Source organism: Ahaetulla prasina, chromosome 3 (assembly GCF_028640845.1).
Source record: "Ahaetulla prasina isolate Xishuangbanna chromosome 3, ASM2864084v1, whole genome shotgun sequence".
Lineage (NCBI taxonomy): Eukaryota > Metazoa > Chordata > Lepidosauria > Squamata > Colubridae > Ahaetulla > Ahaetulla prasina.
The window spans coordinates 118,404,586-118,423,439 of NC_080541.1; the positions used below are offsets into that span (position 1 = coordinate 118,404,586).

The window sequence follows — 18,854 nt, forward strand, 5'->3', positions numbered from 1 at the left end:
AGAAGTTTATTATTGTACGCAGGATCTGCGGGCTCTATTCAAGTATGCTACTTACAACAGCAACTACCAGGCTATGAGTCAGTTGCATTTCTTTTATATCAGACTCCCGGGTTCGAGTGAAAAACAACCTTTTGACTGAAGGCAGCCTCTTCTGTACGCACTACCATCAACCGGCAGCTGCTTGCTCCACTAAGTCGGAGGAAGGAACCCCTTTCCCCCTCTAACTCCAGCTTGCCTCTTTAAGGCCTGGAGCCTCCAGCGCCGCGCACCTCTGAACCCGGTGACTGACAGGCAGCCGCCCGCGGGGGGAGGGGGATCGGTGATGGCGAAAGCGGGGAGGAGTTATCGGCGGCGAGCGGCGGCCAATCAGGAGGGCGAGGCGCCCTCTCGGCTCTCTCATCAGCACCACCCATCTGCTCTCCTCCTCTCCCTCCCTCCCTCCCTCCCTCCTTCCTTCCTTCCTTCCTGGCTGTGCTTTTTCTGTGTCAGTTTCAGGAGTCCTGAGCTTGAGCCTGAAACAAAGCAGGAGGCTGGAAAAGGGCTCTCCGGAGTTCGCCGAGACGCCAAACTGAGGGGGAGGCTCCCTGTCTTGGCCGAGGCGTCGGGTTGTGCCGTTCGCCGTCAGCTCTGCGCAGCGCGAAGCTCCTTTCGGGGAGAGCATCTGGCTCCCGAACGGGGCGGGCGGGCAGGGAAAGTTTGCTCGGCTCTTTCCTTCGCCTTTCAGATCGAGGCGGGTTTTTGCCATAGGAAGGATTAAGCGGTAGTTTGCCGACCGCCGACCGCCTACAGCGCTGCTCTGTCCGCCACTTCAACAGCGAAAAGCGAGAACCTGGCTGGGACAGGGAGAAAAAAGAACAGCAAAAAGCGAGCCCGATCCGGCTTCTCGTCTTGATCCTGCTCCAGTGCGCCGCTTCCTTTCCTGCTGGATCCGACAGCCTCCTCACAAGAATTCCGAGAGTGTTGCTTCCTACCCTCCTTCCCTCCCTCTCTCTCGGGAGGTTTGAGGTTCGTTAAGGGATAATATTATTCTTTTTTGAAAACCCAAAGAAGGAAGGCAAGGAAGGAAGGCGAGTCCAGCAGTTGATTCCTCTCTTCCAAGAAGCGCGCTCCCGAAAAAGCTCGAGAAGGGGGGAAAAGAAGGGGCCCCGTCCGCGCCTAGCCTTGGGGATGGATGATCAGCCCAGGTTGATGCATTCCCACGCCGGAGTGGGGATGGCTGGCCATCCGGGCCTGTCCCAACATATGCCGGACGGAGCTGCCGGCACTGAAACCGAGGGGGGACGAAAACAAGACATTGGGGACATTTTACAGCAAATCATGACCATCACCGATCAGAGTTTGGATGAAGCGCAGGCCAGGTGAGTCCTTGGGTGATGACGACGACGAAGATGATGATACTTACACGTATTTCACACGAGGATCTGATCCAGACAAATACTTGGGCTTTCTGGGCTCTCCTTAGCCTTCGGGAAACAAAGTAATCCCGAAGAAATATCAGATTTTCACTGGAGGACCGAAATAGCCTAAAATTACGTTTTTACTAGGTCTTCAGAGAAAAAGAGGTTCCAAGGAATGGATGTTATTCTTGTGACTGACTTTAGTTAAGTTAGACAAGGCTAAACAGCTAACTTGACTGGATGGTTTGTTTGAGTTGGGAGCTGCAGCTTCCCATGTGCTTTTGTTTGTAGTAGTTCATGAACTGAAAGTCTCAAATAGCAATTTAATTTGTATTTGATCCGAAAAAGAAGTTAAATCATGTCATTTTCTTAGCTGTAATATCTGAGAGATTGAACTTTGGGTGTAAATATCAGACTGCATCTCCTTTCTAACAGAGGAGGCAAATAGATTATCGTATCAGCCATTATTCCAAAAATATATTGAGTAAGTTTTACCGGTTAAAAGAAAAATGCAAATAGACTGGCTATAAAAAAGGCTGGTGTTTTGTTTTCTGTTTTTGAAATAGCAAAAAAGCAAAACCTTTTGAAGGCCATGGTTGAAAGCTCTTCCCTCTTTAGGTACAGTCCATAAAAACTTAATCACACTTAATCCCATTGAAAATCAGTGAGCTTAATATCATTTAATGCTTGTTCCCTTTGGTGGCCTCTTTGTACAAACAGAATAATTTCCTCCTCTTGTGATAGCAAGTATTGATGTTGCATTGGTAACTCAGTGTTTTTCTATGTGTGATATTCAAAAGGATAAATATATATTTCTACCATAAATTGAGTCTTTTAAGAAGCCTAGAAGATAGTAGAATTCATTCAGCCTGTAAATGTCGCTACTTTCCCAACTAGATATCCATTCTGGGATGTGCTTCCACATATGAAACCACCTGAATTTATATGAAACAGCAGGTCATAATCTAAGGCAAGATGTATGTGCCTGTATGTGCACATTGAAGCATTTGCCAATTTGTACAATAGTTTTATCTTTAGCATTGCAATTGTTTTTACAAGTCACCATGTTAGTTTGTTTCTCTTCACACTGAATTTTGGGGAAGAGAAGCATTTTTAAAAAATCCCTTAGAATTATTTTGTAAAACTTCGGTGTAAGTACTATAGTGTTACACTTTTAGTGCCTGTGTGAGTTTTAAAAATTGAGCTTTTTAAACACACTTATATCAGTATATATAACTATATGCATGCACTCTCCTAAAACATTTCTGCAAATCTTTATCTAAAATTAAAATGGAAAAAAAAATCAATTTCCACAACATAGAATTGGAAAATAAAGGAGAAATAAAATTGGAAAATAAAGGACAAGAGTTAATAGAATAATTTTACCTAGGAAAAGCTGTTAGCATTTTATTTGCACTCCGTGTCTAATCCTTTTCACAATCATTTGGGATTGACTATTAGACTTTATGTGTCAATGGTAAATTGCATATCTTAACATGGTTTGTAACACCTAGTATTCACTGATATGGTATTGATATATAGCACCAGCTAACAGTGGAATTCTTTAAACGATTACAAGTTCCATAGATTTCAGTAGCTCTTATTATTGAATCTTGTTACTATAAGGCATATAGCATAGCTTTAAAGCATCACCGGGCCAAGAAGTGCAGGGTTCATAACCTTGTTTTGTTAGAATCCTTGGACTTGATGAACAATAGCTTTTGCTGAATGATGCTTCCCAATATTACTATAAGACAAAGCAGAGGAAAGATGTTTCTAAAAGTTGCAAGAGTTGATGTTTGGTTTACATACTTAGTGGGTATAGATACTATTAAATGTGCTAATCTAATTGAAAATCAATATCAAGTATAATTCGTCGTCTGTTACTCTTTACATACCTACGTATGCAGCTCTGCTTACAGACTTTTAAAAAGCAGACCAGATTTTTAAAAGAAAATGTGTATTTCATTATTTTTCTGCTTCGTGTAACCCACTGGTTGGAAATATCAAAGATATTTTTAAAATATGTGCTAGCAAACTTTCATTTTACTTGCACTATTTTTTTAATAGTTCTGATATTTGTGAAATCAAAATACACTGTGTGCTAGTGTGCCAGTTGCAAGCCACAGAGCCATGGATTTTGGGTACTGCTAAGAAAGCAGTTCCAACACATTGTGTACACACCAGTGGGATGTTCTCTTGCACATAGAAATGATGGGCTGCTGGCAAAAGAGTCCAGCCTAATGGATTGCATTCCATGTTAATCAGTGGAATGAGAAGGTTCTTCAATTTTTCTGCCTGAGGCACCAAAATGTTCATGTTCTGATGACATGTAATTTTGATTCTCAAACCCATTCTTTGATGCCCAATGAGATTAGACTTCTTGCATATTATAGCAGCATATCTTCAGAAGAGATTACTTGTCAAAGAAATAGTAATTGTTACAGCAATGTGAGATTGTTTCTTTCCTTCGATGGGAATCTGCTGGGACATGAAACTAATCAACCTAATAAACAAACAACAACTGGCCAATTTTGGCACAAGGAAGTGGGGCAGGAAATGACCCATATAAATTGTCTCTTTTTGCATACTAGAATAGCAACATGATGGTAGTGGTGATGGTGATGATTTGTTATCCTGATTTTTATATTTATAAACATACACACACACACACACACACACACACACACACACACACACACATACATGTATGTATGTATGTATGTATGTATAACTATGGTTTTTACTCTTTTAAGGAAGCCAGTAAGTTATGAGGAACATGAAAGTAATTGTTCTTTCCACTTCCATCCTGCCTTATTAGATGTTTCTCTCTCTCTGGCAGTATAGCCCTGCATTCTGAGACTATTTTACTTAAAAATAGCTATTCTGTACTTCAGGTTTCCTTAAAGGGCTTTCAAACCTTTCCAATAGAGCTGCTTCAACACAAAGAATTGTAAGACATGGATGAATAGAGGGGGGCAAAAGGAAGAGGAAGATACAAAAGTTCCCTACGTGGTTGAATAAGATCATCATTAAACACTGGAAAGGCTTCTACATGCTCCTGGCATTGATCAGTTAATAGCCGGGCCAGCAAATATAGTTTATGGATGCTGCTGGAATAGCGGTGTCAAATAGTTCCCCAACTGATATCCTATTCAGTACAAAACTGAATGGCTGTTTTTCACTTGGACACAATTTCCACTGAGCTATAACCTTTAATACTTTTTTGCATAAGGAATCCCCTGTAATCTATTTTTAAAGATTTCACAATTCTGTGGCTCACTTCAAACCTAACCCTTCTGATTTCCTTGCAGAAAACATGCTCTAAACTGTCACAGAATGAAACCTGCACTTTTTAATGTTTTGTGTGAGATTAAAGAAAAAACAGGTAAGGAAAAATTTAATTATTTTCTTGTATCTTTTACCCTCCTTTTAAAGCATATCTCTGCAAACCTATTTCATTCCAAAAATATATCTGAATGAAAAGGAACAGATTTTCACCTTTGCTATTGCAATTGTTAAAGTAAGCATATTTTTAAATGGTGCAAATAGAATGTGATTTATGTGATATTGTGCCTATGTATAAGAGGAAAAACAAAGAGAGGAATATTTCTTGTGTCATTTCTATCTTAGCACCTTTTCTACAATTTACATTAATTTAAAAGAATACAGAAGTGGCTACATGATTGTAATTTATAATCTACTCAAACAGAAATATTTTTCTTCTTTTATAATGCTTTATAAAGTCATTGAAAAATGCATGAATAATTACAAATGTTTCATTTTGGCATATACAAAGACCAGAAAAAAACCTTTGTCATGGCAAACATACAAATATCTATTGGGGATTAGCCTTTTTGATTATTGTTTCTCAGGTTTATTTTATTTTACATTGTATTTCTTGGATTCAAGTGTTAATGACGTGAAAATACCCGTTCTGTGTTTCCCACCTCGCAGGCCTCCTGCCATGCGCTAATACACTTATAACATGTCTCAGGGGGGCATTTAAATTTTAAAAGCAACAATTAAAAATAGCTGTCATCAATCAAGGGTGATCTTAAACAGCAGATGCTCAGTGAACAATGTTCAGTGACATCCGGTACTTATTTATTTCAACTTCCAAATGTTTTTCTTCATGGAAAAGAGAGATTTGTCTTTTGCCTTAGCTCAGAGGAAAAAGCAAGAGTGTGAACTGTTGCTGAGTTTCAGCTCTTGGGTCAGATGCTCAGTTGTGGAGTGTTGTCTCTTGTTCTTTCCCTTTTTCTTCTCATTTTTCAACGAGGATGTAACAGCCAGTAACTCAGATCTCAATCAAATAAGGAAAAGGTCTGACATGAATGAAAGTGACAACAAATATGATTGTAAACTCACTTGATATACATTGAAAAGTGATGCATAAAAGAAAATAGTGCATTTTAGAAAACTGAATTCCTGTGCCTCTGAAAGTCTGTGTGTGTGTTCCGCATCCTGTGAAAAGCTGAATGAAATAGGATTATTTGACTCCAGCAATCTGTATACGATGACTAAGGAGATCCTTTGTTAAATCTTATTTGTGCAGCTAGTAACCTAGACAAAGCACCTAACATTGGCATTCAAGCCTCTGAAGCCCTTAAGGTTGCAGAGCTGAAGGCTGACCTTCTTGAGGAGCCATTCATTATGTGTCTCCTATAATATAATGTAAAGGGGTCTCTACAGTCTCTCTTAATGGGATGTAATGCAGCTTGAATAAATATGTAAGTCTAGGAAGAACAACAGCTGACCCTTACCAGGTTACATTTTCTTTTAGTCTTTCCTATCTTTTCTGAACAAACCTAATCTGGGTTTGTGGTTTAAAGCTGCAGTATAATTCATTTTCAAGGGCTCTTTTTTTTTCTTAATCTCTTCTTTGTCACAGTCTTTAATTGATTTGTGTCCTAAATGGAAATTGGCATGGTTCAAAGTTGTAGTGGATGATTGATTAGAATGCAACTTCTTTAAATTTCTTCCTCTTCTCTCTGAAGTTTAATGGTTGGGGTGAGATGAGAAAACTTGCATTATCCTAATACTGGTTCATTCCATTGCATTATTAGCCACTGAGAGAATATTGAGAACTGAGGGATCAGTCTGAAACTCTTATTGCTAAGAGCAATGTAACTAGTTATGCATGTTATTTGCATATTGTAATTTCTATATGACCTGACAAAAGATGGAACCATTTGATTCTGCAAACAAATATAGAGTTTGGTGGCTTTTTAAAAAAAAATATATCAGTTTGTGACATTTTTCTGCTTGTTTTATCATTCGGAAGTATTACTTGTTGAAATGTGGAGACAGGAAGTTTGCGAGAGGGAATTATAATAAACAATTATTAAAATCCTGTCTCTACAAAAATGTTAATGGGAAGTTTGTGAATTGCCCACCCATGTGCCACAGGATAATCTGAGGGACTACACATAACAAAAACAAACTCCTATTTATATATGCATATTTTTATCTCACTGCTCCTATTTGTATACTTCCGTTGTCTTCTGCCCTTGCCTTTGCAACCAATATGCATGCTAACATGCAGACATAATCATGATTTTCAAACTGGCGAAATCTAAGGTAGGATTGACTATATTCCTGAGCACTTTGACTGGTCTGGGGAACTGGGATTGCGGGGTGCAGTACAGGTCCCAGGGGTATTTCAGGCAGATACTTTATTTACATTTGCTTTCTACCCGGTTACATACAGTAATTGAAAACATATTCGGTATTCTGGCCATGAGCAAAAATTAGGTGATAAGCACCTGGCCATTTCCAACCTGTTTAGTTTTAGCAAATTTATTTTTAGCACACCATTTTATTTTCCTTCATGTAATACGTCTGTGCTATTAGAATATTTCTGGCTAAGATTTATGATGTTCAATTTAAATTGCCCAGGGAGTTTAAGAAATAGATTTGATTTTTTTTTAGATAGAATAGGAATAAATACACAGGCCAATACTGGGGAATACTGCAACCAGTACATAAAAATATTATTTTCATCACAACAGATGAAAATATCACTTTGTTAATATGGTTTTCAGCTAGTATTTTTTTCTGTATCTCTTTTCAGCCATGGCGTTCCAATATACTGAATTGGTATTCATTCTATTACTATTTTTAGACGACTCTAGAGTATGCCGAAAATTATACCACCATTCCTTGTGACAGTGCAACTAATATTCATGGTGTTAACATTGCTAGAATAAAATCAAAGTGTCTATAAAGTTTTTAAAGAGCAGATTGTCTTTACTGGCCAAAATTTTCCCTTACCTGCTGTCATTTCAATTTATTTTAAAGGAGTTATGGATACTTTTTATATAAGCTTGGTTGTCATGAATCATTGATGTATAATGCCGTGAGTTGTATGAAATCTTAACATGTTTTTTTTTTCCAAAAATGATAAAAGACAAGATTTAATATTGATGTATCACGAGGGGAATTATATTGCATCTCTATATTATTTGTCTAGATTCAGCATGCACTTCATGGGCAGAGAGAAAGTTATGATTAATTGATTGGTTCATATTTTACTATTGAATAAGATAAATGTAATAGATTTCACAATTACTTGAATTTTAACACAGGAGTTGTTATGGAAAGCATGATAAGTTGTACTGTACAGTATGTAAGAAGAAGAAAGCTGTGGATGTTCTTGCTTGCAGGATCAGAAGGCCTGAAAAGGAGAGTTTGATGTGCCCCAAATGAGAAATATTGGGGATTAAAAGGCATCACTCTTTCAGCAGCAGCCTTTCCTTTGGAATGCAGGTAGTCTTTGATTTACAACCATTTGTTTAGTGACGGCTTGAAGCAGGGGTGAAATTCAGCAGGTTCTGACAAGTTCTGGAGAACTGGTAGCAGAAATTTTGAATAGTTCAGAGAACTGGCAAATACCACCTCTGGCTGGCCCCAAAGTGGGGTGGGAATGGAGATTTTGCGGTATCCTTCCCCTGCCATGCCCACCAAGCCACACCACAGAACCAGTAGTAAAAATTTTTGAATTCCACTACTGGCTTGAAGTTACAACAGCATTGAAAAAAGTGACTTTTGACCAGTTTTCACTTACAACTGTTGCAGTCTCCCCATGGTCACATGATCAAAACTCAGACACTTGGCAACTGGCATGTATTTATGAGGGTTGCACTGTCCCGGGTCATGTGATCACCATTTGTAACCTTCCCAGCTGGCTTTTGACAATTGGGGAAGCCACATTCGCTTAACAACTGCATGATTCATTTAACTACAGCGATTCTTTTAACAACTGTGGCAAAAAGGGTCGTAAAATGGGATACTACTCACAATTGTCTTATTTAGCAACAGAAATTTTGGACTCATTGGTCGTAAGTTGAAGACTACCATAGAGAGAAAATAGGCTGGTGGTGGATTGTTAGATTTATTGCATGGTATCTTTCATTCTTTCCTGTGCATGTTTTTGAATATTTCATTTTGTATTCCAAAAACAATTAAGTATGAATGTTCCCATGAGTGAGTTCCTCAAGTTGCCTTAAATGTACATTAAAAAAAAATCATCCTGCAAGAATTACAAACATTTTTTTAAAATATGAAACAGTAACATCACAAAGTGTGAAATATACATTAAGCCATTATGCAGGGCTGGAAATAACAGTAGCCTGCCATACAGAGTCTAATAACTTGATTGATTCATAAGGAGTGGTCCCATAGATAGTTGGGATTTAAGTTTTAAAGGTTAAAACCAACATCTTAAATTAATTTGGAAAATAAAAATAAACAATTGATACCCAGGATTTAAATTTAGAGTCAGTTTTGCTCCAATTGGATTTTCCAGCATTCTTCAAAAGTAGGTTATTTCAACAATAGTTTTGAGAAGAAGAAAGCCTGTCTACATTATTTTAGATGCTATTTTAAATTGTATCTATTTGTACAGACATCTTAATTGATTTCATCCTCTCATCTGTCTAGATGTTATTAGATTGCCAAGTGTTTTATTGAATTGTGTTAGTTTTAGTAATTTATTATGGATATTCTACATTATGTTGGAATCTGAATGGATGAAAGGTGATGTAAAAAGGGTTGTTACTGGAAAATCGACTGAACTAGAAACTGCTTTTTTGTGGGGGGTGTTTTTAAATGGGAAAAGCAGTAAACTAAAGTTTTAATCTATGTTAGTGAATGACAACAGCAGCCACTAATGATCACATTGATAATATTCATATGCACTTGGGTAGTATGACTGAGATTTAAATTTGTATTATGAAAATGTAGCTTTGAAATAGCTTTAGTTGAGAAAGTGTTCATCGACATTATTCATTGAGAGAAGAACTTTAGCATTACCTACATCTTCCAGTTACAAAGACATCTCTAGCATAGCTATTCAGAGCAGGCAGATGCTTGGTATCATGCAGTACATTATTTGTTCTTTATTTTTTATTCATTTGTTTATTTTAGAGTGAGGTATTAATAAAATAGCTTAACTGTTATTAATTCTGGGGCGGTAAACGTTTTGGGCCTGCCTTGACTATAAACTGTAACCTTCCTTCTTTTGAATCAGTAGGGGGGAAAAAAAGTAAGTAAATTTACTTTTCCCAAGGAGAAAAGGAAGAGAAACTCTGGTCTGAGGAAATCAGAACATACCAATGATTTCCTCAGATCAGGATCTCTCCTCCTCTTCTCTTTGGGAGAAGTAAATCTACTTACTTTATTTGGAGCTGAACTTGAGATGGAAGAAAGGATAGGCAGGCAAGCCTAACATTTTGCCTGCAATCACAGGCAAAGTGATTGAAACTATCATATAGTAATAGCACTTAAATGTATATACCTCTTCATAGTCCTTTTACAGCCCTCTCACAGTGGTTTACAGAGTCAGCATATTGCCCCCAACAATTTGGGTCCTCATCTTACCAACCTCGGAAGGATGGAAGGCTGAATCAACCTTGAACCGGTGAGATTTGATGAGCGGAACTGCAGCAGTCAGCTGAAGTAGCCTGCAGTGCTGCACTCTAACCACTGTGCCACCTCATATGCTTGTTTTTTGTTCAGAAACATTCAACCATTCTGCTTTAGCCATTGACTCTGAAATGCCAAAGAGAAGACTTTAGAAGAGAATTACCCTCATTTTTACAGATGTGTATCTGATAGTGATGCTGAGCAAACTTGAAATGAACAGCAAGAGATACAGAATCCTTACCTTGGCTAAACCTTGTCATTTCCAATTTCCTGATTCCTTAAAAGAAATGACTCTTTTCCTGTATAGTAACTATTTCAATGTGATGAATCCTCCCATTTGAACAATAGCTATCCCCCCCCCCACATATCTTAGACAAGACTGGTATCCTATCTGCTTGGGCATGGGTACTGGTGGTAGTAGAGCCATTCCCTTAATGCATGCTAGCTGCTAGGTGATTATTAAATTTATAGACGCTATGTGATAAAAATGGGAATTTACAATCAATGGAAGGTGTTTTTAAGATAATACTGCCATCACACACACAAACACATCCTGTGATGATGATTCATGGCCTCTGTGAGTCAAAGCGGTCGTTATAAAGTCTCACTTGAACCATGTTTGACTCCTGCTGACTATTTGGACTATTATTTCATTGCCAAGAGTATAGGCACAATTTTTCCATTTTCCTGAATGCTTTGTGACTTCCTAGGCCAGTCCACAGCCCAGGGATTTCCTGGTGTCTTCCTATCCAAGTGCAAACAAAATCCCACCCTGCTTAGCTTTAATGGATCAGCCAAGGTCATTAACAGTTTACTAACTACCGATATCTGTTTTTCTTTATGCTTTCTGCTCATCTCTCCTCTTTTGAATGTTTCCTCTGTGGCATAGGATTTGGTAGAAGAGATGGATTTTATTTAATTTCAACTGAAAGGCAGAACTGACTTGACTCACTCATGTGCTGTCATTTGCTAGGGGCCAGGTTGGGCCTAGTGTTGGCTAGATTGCATTAGTTCTTTTGGCAGTTGTAGCACACAAATGACTTATGCTTAATCTGTGGTCCATTCTCAGAAGCAGGACTGCTGAGCAATAGACTACTTATAGACTTGTAGCTGTGCATTGATTTTTCCTAAGTGCAAAACTCTGACTACTGAACTGCATTTTGCTAAATAAAGGCCACTGTTCAAACCTATCAAGATCCTTTTGAATGTTGAGCTTGTCTTCAGAGAGGTTAGCAATCCTCCCCCTCCCCCCCCCCACCAGTGTTTTTTCAATAAATCAGCATGGGACAACTAAAGAGCAAGCCCAACATGTACATGCTAAGACATGTGTTCCATATCTTGGTTGGAACCTGACAACTTCTGTCTCTGCATTGCCATAGCATTTGCCTCCTTGCATGCCATCAATAGAGAGCAACTTGCATTCCCCCAATGCCCCAAGCCTTCCTTTTGCTTGCAGGCCAAAGAGTCTTCTCCAACCATGACTATTGAAAAGCAATGACATTGGTCCCCACCATTTTGAGGAAAGAAAGAGCATTCATATTGGTTGCAAAATTGATTGGACAGTTTTTTTAAAAAAATAAAACTCCTCCAAACCATGAATAAAAGTTAAACAATCTCCATCCTGTCCATATTTATGATATGATCAGTTTGGTAGGATTGTCACAGTCACTGTGGCAGTATCCCTCCTGCAATGCTAAGGGCTCCCTCAGAGGCACCAAAGCTTTTTAAGTCCTTTAGCCTGTTGCTTAAGTTCCCGTCATTTTTTATTTCTTTATAGAAAAAATCCATTGATTGGTTTTTTGTTTTGTTTTTGGGACTTGAAAGGATGGACTGAGATCTAAGATGGGACTAAAATCAGGGGCAGGGCAAAAGCATGTCAAACATTTTAATAATACTGTTTAAATGTTAATAACTAATAACTCAGAAAATAAACACCAAAATTTTTATTGGTTTGAGACTATAAATTCAGTTCAACACCGAAGGTGCTCTCAGTTCCCACCAGAGTTAAAAATGACTCCATTGTCCTACTGCCTCCATGACTCCTAATTCCTCCTCACCCATTACTGGTCTTGCAACTGAAAGCTTTAATTTATTCAGCATACAATCTCTTTACTCCATTGCTTTCTGTAATTTATACTTTATACTGCCTGCTGTCTGCTGTTATTTAACTCCGTAAGGCATTCAGTTTGAGACTGGATACAAAATCGCAGTGAAGAATAAGGCTTGGTTAGACGGTCTGCCTTTTATATTATTAGTCAGATTTTTAAAATATGACCCTAATCAGATACTGCCAAAGGAACAGAAGACAAGAAGAATTACACACCAAAACCCAGTTCTCACACTTATTTGCCTCTCCATGTGAATATCCTGTTCCTAGTCCCATGCATGAGCAATCACGTGGACAAACAGAAGAATGAACCATGCTGAACACAAAGCTAGGTCAATACCATGATTATGGCAGTCTCGAAGAATGCTGCTGGACAACCCTCCCCCCACAGAGTTGGTTGTAGAAAACCATACAAAAACCAAGTTCCGGGGTTTGTTTCTCCTTTTAATTATGAGCACATGTATCTGAGTGAGTGTCATGTTGAGTTGTCTGCTCATGTAGATTAAGAAGTTAAGTGAAACAGCTGGCCTGGGAATAATGGAGTTCTCAGCAGTTTCCACTTGGTTGCCATTTGCAAGCCAAGCATAGAAGCACTGAAGGATAGCCATGTCACGAGGGAAGGGGGTTTGGCCATCTCAGGTGGTTTAGGCTTCAAAATTATTAGTAACACAAGAATGGGAAGCCTTGACAAGCCCCATTGAAATGAAGAGCAGTTTTGGGCAGAATATGATGGAACTTCAGTGAGTCTATGGCAACATGACATTTTGCTAATTAGCTACAGGACTGATGGAAAATGTGTATTACTGGTACAATGAATCACCATACTGATGACCATTTTAGGATTGGGGCATATCTGAGAAGCCATTTCCTTCTGGCCTGCATTTGATTGGAATTACTTTAGCTTTTATTGGGACTCAGTGAATCTCAATAATGCATTTAAAAGCAAGGGAGAAAGAGATGCTGGAATCCATTCTGTTATTCTGAATGGGATGATTTGCTAGCAAATGACTGCGGCCTCTTTTTTCTATTGGATGGGATGCTCTGTATGGCTGTGAATTGATATTTGGCTCCACTAATTTCCACCCCATTCTTTTTGTGTGTATATGTGCTTTACATTCTTGAGCAAATACCCCTCTTGAGGTATCCTGGGAGGATTAAGGGTGGGTGTATCTGCCAAAGCTTTCCCCCCTCCTTCCTACAATCTCATGCTATTTGCAGAGCCTGCATTTATATGTTGCTCAATATTTCCCGAGGTGGCTGGAATTTGCTTTCTGCCTATTTGGTCTATTCTCTAACATTTGCACATCTGGAGTACCTTAATCTTTGCACACAAGGCAATGAAGTGCCCCCCCCATATCTTCCTCTTCTTAGTTTGGAGGTCACAATGGGAAGAACAGAGTTTTAGAGATATGGACAATTGGACACTATAAGCTGTCCTTTTTTGTTTTAAAGCTTTCAAGAAAGCTTTGAACAAACGTAGGAGATAACATCGCAGGAAGAATATTTAGCCTGTGGACAGATTTACTTTCTTGCCCTTTTCCTTCTTGATTTCTGTAGTGCTCATCACAAGTAGAGGTGCTTGTTATTGTTTTGTGGGTTTATCTCTTGGAACTAACTTGCAAACAGGGTGTTCAGTAGATTTGATAGCTAAAGGATTTTTTTTCTTATTCTAAATGTACAATATGCTTTTTATTTTGTGTATGTGTGTATCTTGAACCAGGTATTTAGTGGTAACACTAATATGAAATCACATAAAAACATCAAGACATTTTGTGTATCATGACAGTTTGTGAATCACTCTCTTTGTTTAGCAAAAAATATATACAGAGATAATAAGGTTCTTGCTTGCTTCTAATCTACTCCAGATTTCTGTAAGGAGTTCTTTAATCTATTTCTATAACTTACAATTTATGGAAATAATCAAGACAGCAATAGCACTTAGACTGCATAATCCTTTAACTAGTTGTTTTATGAATGAAACTTAGTTTCCTTAAGCATTGCCTGCAGGCTGCTTTAGTGGACGAAAGACTGCTTTCTGCCTTTGTTAAGGATATTTTTTTCTCCTCTTTTCCTTTAGGGGAATATATTCTATTCTGTTTCTTTTCTTATCCTGTGGAATATTTTATTCTGGGGAGGGGACCCTTCCTACAATATTTTAATTAATTTTAACTACTTTAATTTGAGAACAAGTAATTTCCTGGGCAGGAAAGATAGTATATAACATATACTGTATTTGCTGTTCATTATATATATAGTGTTTAAGAATAGCAATAGCACTTAAACTTATATACCACTTTACCGTGCTTTACAGCCCTCTCTAAGCGATTTACAGAGTCAGCATATTTCCCCCAACAATCTGGGTCCTCATTTTACCGATCTCAGAAGGATAGAAGGCTGAGCCAACCTTGAGCTAGTGAGAATCGAAGTGCCAAGCTGCTAGAAGCCAGCAGTCAGCAGAAGTAGCCTGCAGTACTGCATTCACCACTTCACTACCATGGCTTTTAGTATTTTTTTTTATTTTATTTTGTCACAACAGTATATGCAAACATTGATATAAAACAACAACTCATCATAAAAACATATATATAAGCAAAAGTATGCAACAACTATATTAATTTGATATAATGAAAGGGAACAATAGGAGCATTAATAAACAACTTGGATATATTTTCAGCATTGTTGTTGAAGTTCTCTGGTAGAGCGAGTATATGTAAAAGAAAAAGCTCTGGAATTCTTTGAAGTTTTTTTTTCTTCTAGAGGTCATTCTCTGGATGATATGATCAGATCCTGCTGCCAGTTCCCAAAAGAGTCTTGCAATTCTTGTTGTGCAGGAGTCAGTTTTTCCTCCCTGAAAGAAAAGTCAGTTTAGCAATTTAGAATAAAAGCAGATGGGATTACAAGTGAGGGAGAGGTTCTTTCTTTTATATTGAATCCTATAATGCAGGTTTTGCACAAATTCTTCTAGAAATGGGAGATTTCAGAGAATTAAGAATTATACAGCCTTTGCTTGCTGCCCCCTATGTGCCCCCTCCTTCTTTGAATTGAGATGAAAGTAAATTGAGAGAAACATATAAAGACAAAGGGAATCTGGCTGCAGAAAATGAGCTAGAGAACTTCTCATTGGGAGGGGAAATAAGCTATAGGAGCCTAGATAATGGTTTAAATAGGATTTCATAGAGTTAAGTTTTTGAACTTTTATCCAGGGGGAGGGGGGATCTCAATTTTCTTGTTCTTTTTACAGTTGTTTTCAAAACACATTTTATCCAGGAACTTGCAAGCTTTATTTCCAGGTCTGGATATTTCTATCTTTGCAACTTGTTTTTTCCCAGCTTTGTTTCTTTCTGGTTTGATTGTTCCTTGTTTTCCTCCTGTTTCTTGAACAAATATAACTTTGCTGTTAAACTCTGTTCCCCATTTTTATATGTATATGAGAAACAAAAAAGTGGCTATCTTAAAATTTTGCTTTTCAGACTTCCCTTGAAAGCCTCAAATTGTAGAGATATAAATCAGTGTGTGATGGAAAAAGGACATGGGATTTTTTGAGACTTGCTTTGGAGAAATTGCAAAGGAATTCTCTTGTTGACCAAAGAGTTGTTACTGCCTGTGAAGGCACCTTCACAGTAGCCCAAGGTTGAATTCATGAATGAGAATTCTTAAACGGAATAATGATGAGTGCTGCTGAAGACACACATAGAATTGCAATACCCTTTGCTCAGACAGTTTTGATTAAGTTGTTAAACTTAAAATATACTTGCATATTTCCCATACTTTTATCAGCTAATCTGAGCCAGAGAACATTTTGTTTTTCTCAAAATTGTTTTCTCCTCTTTTCTAACTTCTTCACAAATGTTTTGTGCTTGCACATTCCCCAAGCTCTTTCCTTTTTAAAAGCAATGTTTTGTGTGCTTTCAAGTTATTGTTGACCTCCTGGCCATTGCCTGGACAACGAGAGAGAGAGAGAGAGAGAGAGAGAGAGAGAGAGAGGGAGGGAGGGAGGGAGGGAGGGAGGGTGGGAGGGAGAGAGAGAGAGAGAGAGAGAGAGAGAGAGAGGGAGAGTTACTTTAAAGTAGAAACTTAATCTGGATACATTGTGTAGAGGTAGGTATGTTGATGATTTTATGACAGTCTGTGTGTGTGTGTGAGAGAGAGGGGGGGGGGGAGAACAGATATCCATGAAAAAGTAAGCTAATGTCTGGTTCTTAAACAAAGACCTTTTCTCTTTGTCTATTAGAAGCCTTATAAAAAATTTCTTTGAGTTGCTTTAAAAATGAAATTCCTTATTTTTCTGAGCATTTGTAAGAATTAACAGATCATTCTAGGAGCCATCCAGAAGGAATAGAGAGCCTTGTATGACCATGGCATTGCCAGAAGGAGATTCAATCTTTCAGGATACTATATAGTACCCACTGATTTAAAGAGATATTTCTGGGGTCAAGGGTACCTCTTAGGGACTAATGTGGCAAGCTATTTGGGATTAAGAAAAAGTCAGGTCCATATTGTAAATCTGCTGGATGCTCTTTAGAAAAAGAGAAGCAGTTTTAGATTTGTGGGCCTTGTCCTTTTTAATGTCATTAAGCTGTTATATACAATGTCTCTGCAGTTCTGAAATTTGAGATTCTTTCAGTTTTTATTGTTGGCTTTGCAAACAGGATACATCTGTATACCCATTGACTGTAAGGGTGTATTTGGGGGTTGTTGGGTTTTGAGGCAAGAGACAAGGAAATAGAGGGGCACTGCAGGGATGATAAGGCCAGTGCCATGGAGTATGAGAGGCATCAATTCAAATAAAAGTCAGATGAAGAAACATCTATGTATTATTTCCTTTTCTGCATAATGTGCAGCTACAATAATTCTAATTATTTCACTGCAGTCTCTAAAAGCTTAGATAACACTAATAGAAAATACTGGACTAGTGAAAGTAGGACTTGCCATGATTCTGCCCAGGAAAAGTATGCTGATCTGGGTGATACAATGGAAACAAGGTTAATCTCCATGGGATATGTCTACCAGATTACCACATTTTTATTTATTTATTTATTTTTCATATTTATATACCGCCCTATCTCCCTAGGGACTCAGGGCGGTTTACAGGCAAGTAAAACATATAAATACAGACTAAAATAACAATTAAAAAACTTATTCTAATAAGCCAAATTATTAAAAACAATATAAATGATAAAAACCCATTAAAAACCAACAAATTTAAAATCTAATTCAGTCCTGCGCAGATGAATAAGTGTGTTTTAAGCTCGCGACGGAAGGTTCGGAGGTCCGGAAGTTGACGAAGTCCTGGAGGGAGTTCGTTCCAGAGGGCGGGAGCCCCCACAGCGAAGGCCCTTCCTCTGGGTGTCGCCAGACGACACTGTCTCGCTGACGGCACCCTGAGGAGTCCCTCTCTGTGAGAGCGCACGGGTCAGTGAGAGGTATTCGGTAGCAGTAGGCGGTCCCGTAAATAGCCCGGCCCTATGCCATGAAGCATCAGTCCTATCTTAAGAATAGTCAGTGCTGGGATTCAGCTGGTCTCGGCTGGTTCGGGAAAACTGGTGGTAAAAATTCTGGCTGGCCATGCCCCTCCCTGCCCCGCCTGCCCTGTCACTCCTCATCTTGTCCACTTGCCTGGCATAGCTACTGCTGCTCTCCGTCTGGCTCCCTGGCTTGCCTCGGCTCTGAGGCCTTGCTACCTTTGGCTGCATCCCACATAGTGCTGATCTGCCCTGATCTGCCTGGGTGAATGACTGCAAGCAGCAAGTCCCAAGTCCCAGCCTAGCTGCCTCCCATGTGGCCCAGCGCCGCTTCATTGCCTACCCACTGGCAAGCAACGGATGCTGCAGATACAGATTCCCTACATACCGTTAAGAGCCTCTTCTCCTTCCCTCCGCCCTTTGGCTGACAAAATAAAAGCCCATCTAAAGATCATGAAAATTAGAGCCATGGGGAGGAAAGGCACACTGATCTCTGTCTCCCTCTAGGACCAGCCTTGGAAAAGCCTGCCCTCACAATCAGACTCCCTTTCTCCCAGCGCTCATGCAAGAACCAAAATTTTTAAGAATTAGTGCTATGGGGAGGAAAGGCACACTAAAGCGACGAGTGGGTTTGTTAAAGCATGCAAATGCTGCCGCTAAGCTCCAGAGTTCCTCACACGAATTCTGGAAGAAAGGGAGTCCAATTGTGAGAGCAGGCTTTTCCAAGGCCGGTCTGGAGGCAGCATGTGCTGCCGCTGCCTTTTCTCTTGCCACGCGATCTTTGAGGCAGTTCCCTAAAGGTAACGGTGCTGTGGTGGCGGGGAGCAGGACAGCACAGCGGGGGGGGGGGTTGAGTAGCAAATGCCAAAGCTTAAGCATGCAGGAGCGAAGCGCAACTTGTCTTTGTGCTGCCCATTCGGGGCGGCTTTGTCACAGTACATTTGCTTCAGCTGATGGCAC

At 39.1% G+C, this 18,854-nt stretch overlaps 1 protein-coding gene across 4 annotated transcripts in view; it reads left to right on the forward strand.

Annotated features, from left to right (window-relative positions):
- Positions 1–444: 444 nt before the first annotated feature.
- Positions 445–18,854, forward strand: part of PBX1 (PBX homeobox 1) — a 313,418-nt gene continuing 295,008 nt past the window's right edge. For 3 of the 4 annotated variants that reach the window (XM_058178989.1, XM_058178991.1, XM_058178992.1), the window contains exons 1-2: positions 446–1,358; positions 4,712–4,785. In XM_058178989.1, the coding sequence (XP_058034972.1) occupies positions 1,168–1,358; positions 4,712–4,785 (265 nt within the window). In that variant the 5' untranslated portion in view covers positions 446–1,167. Of the gene's footprint in view, positions 1,359–4,711; positions 4,786–18,854 lie in introns of all 4 variants that reach the window. The other variant, XM_058178990.1, reaches the window with a different exon arrangement.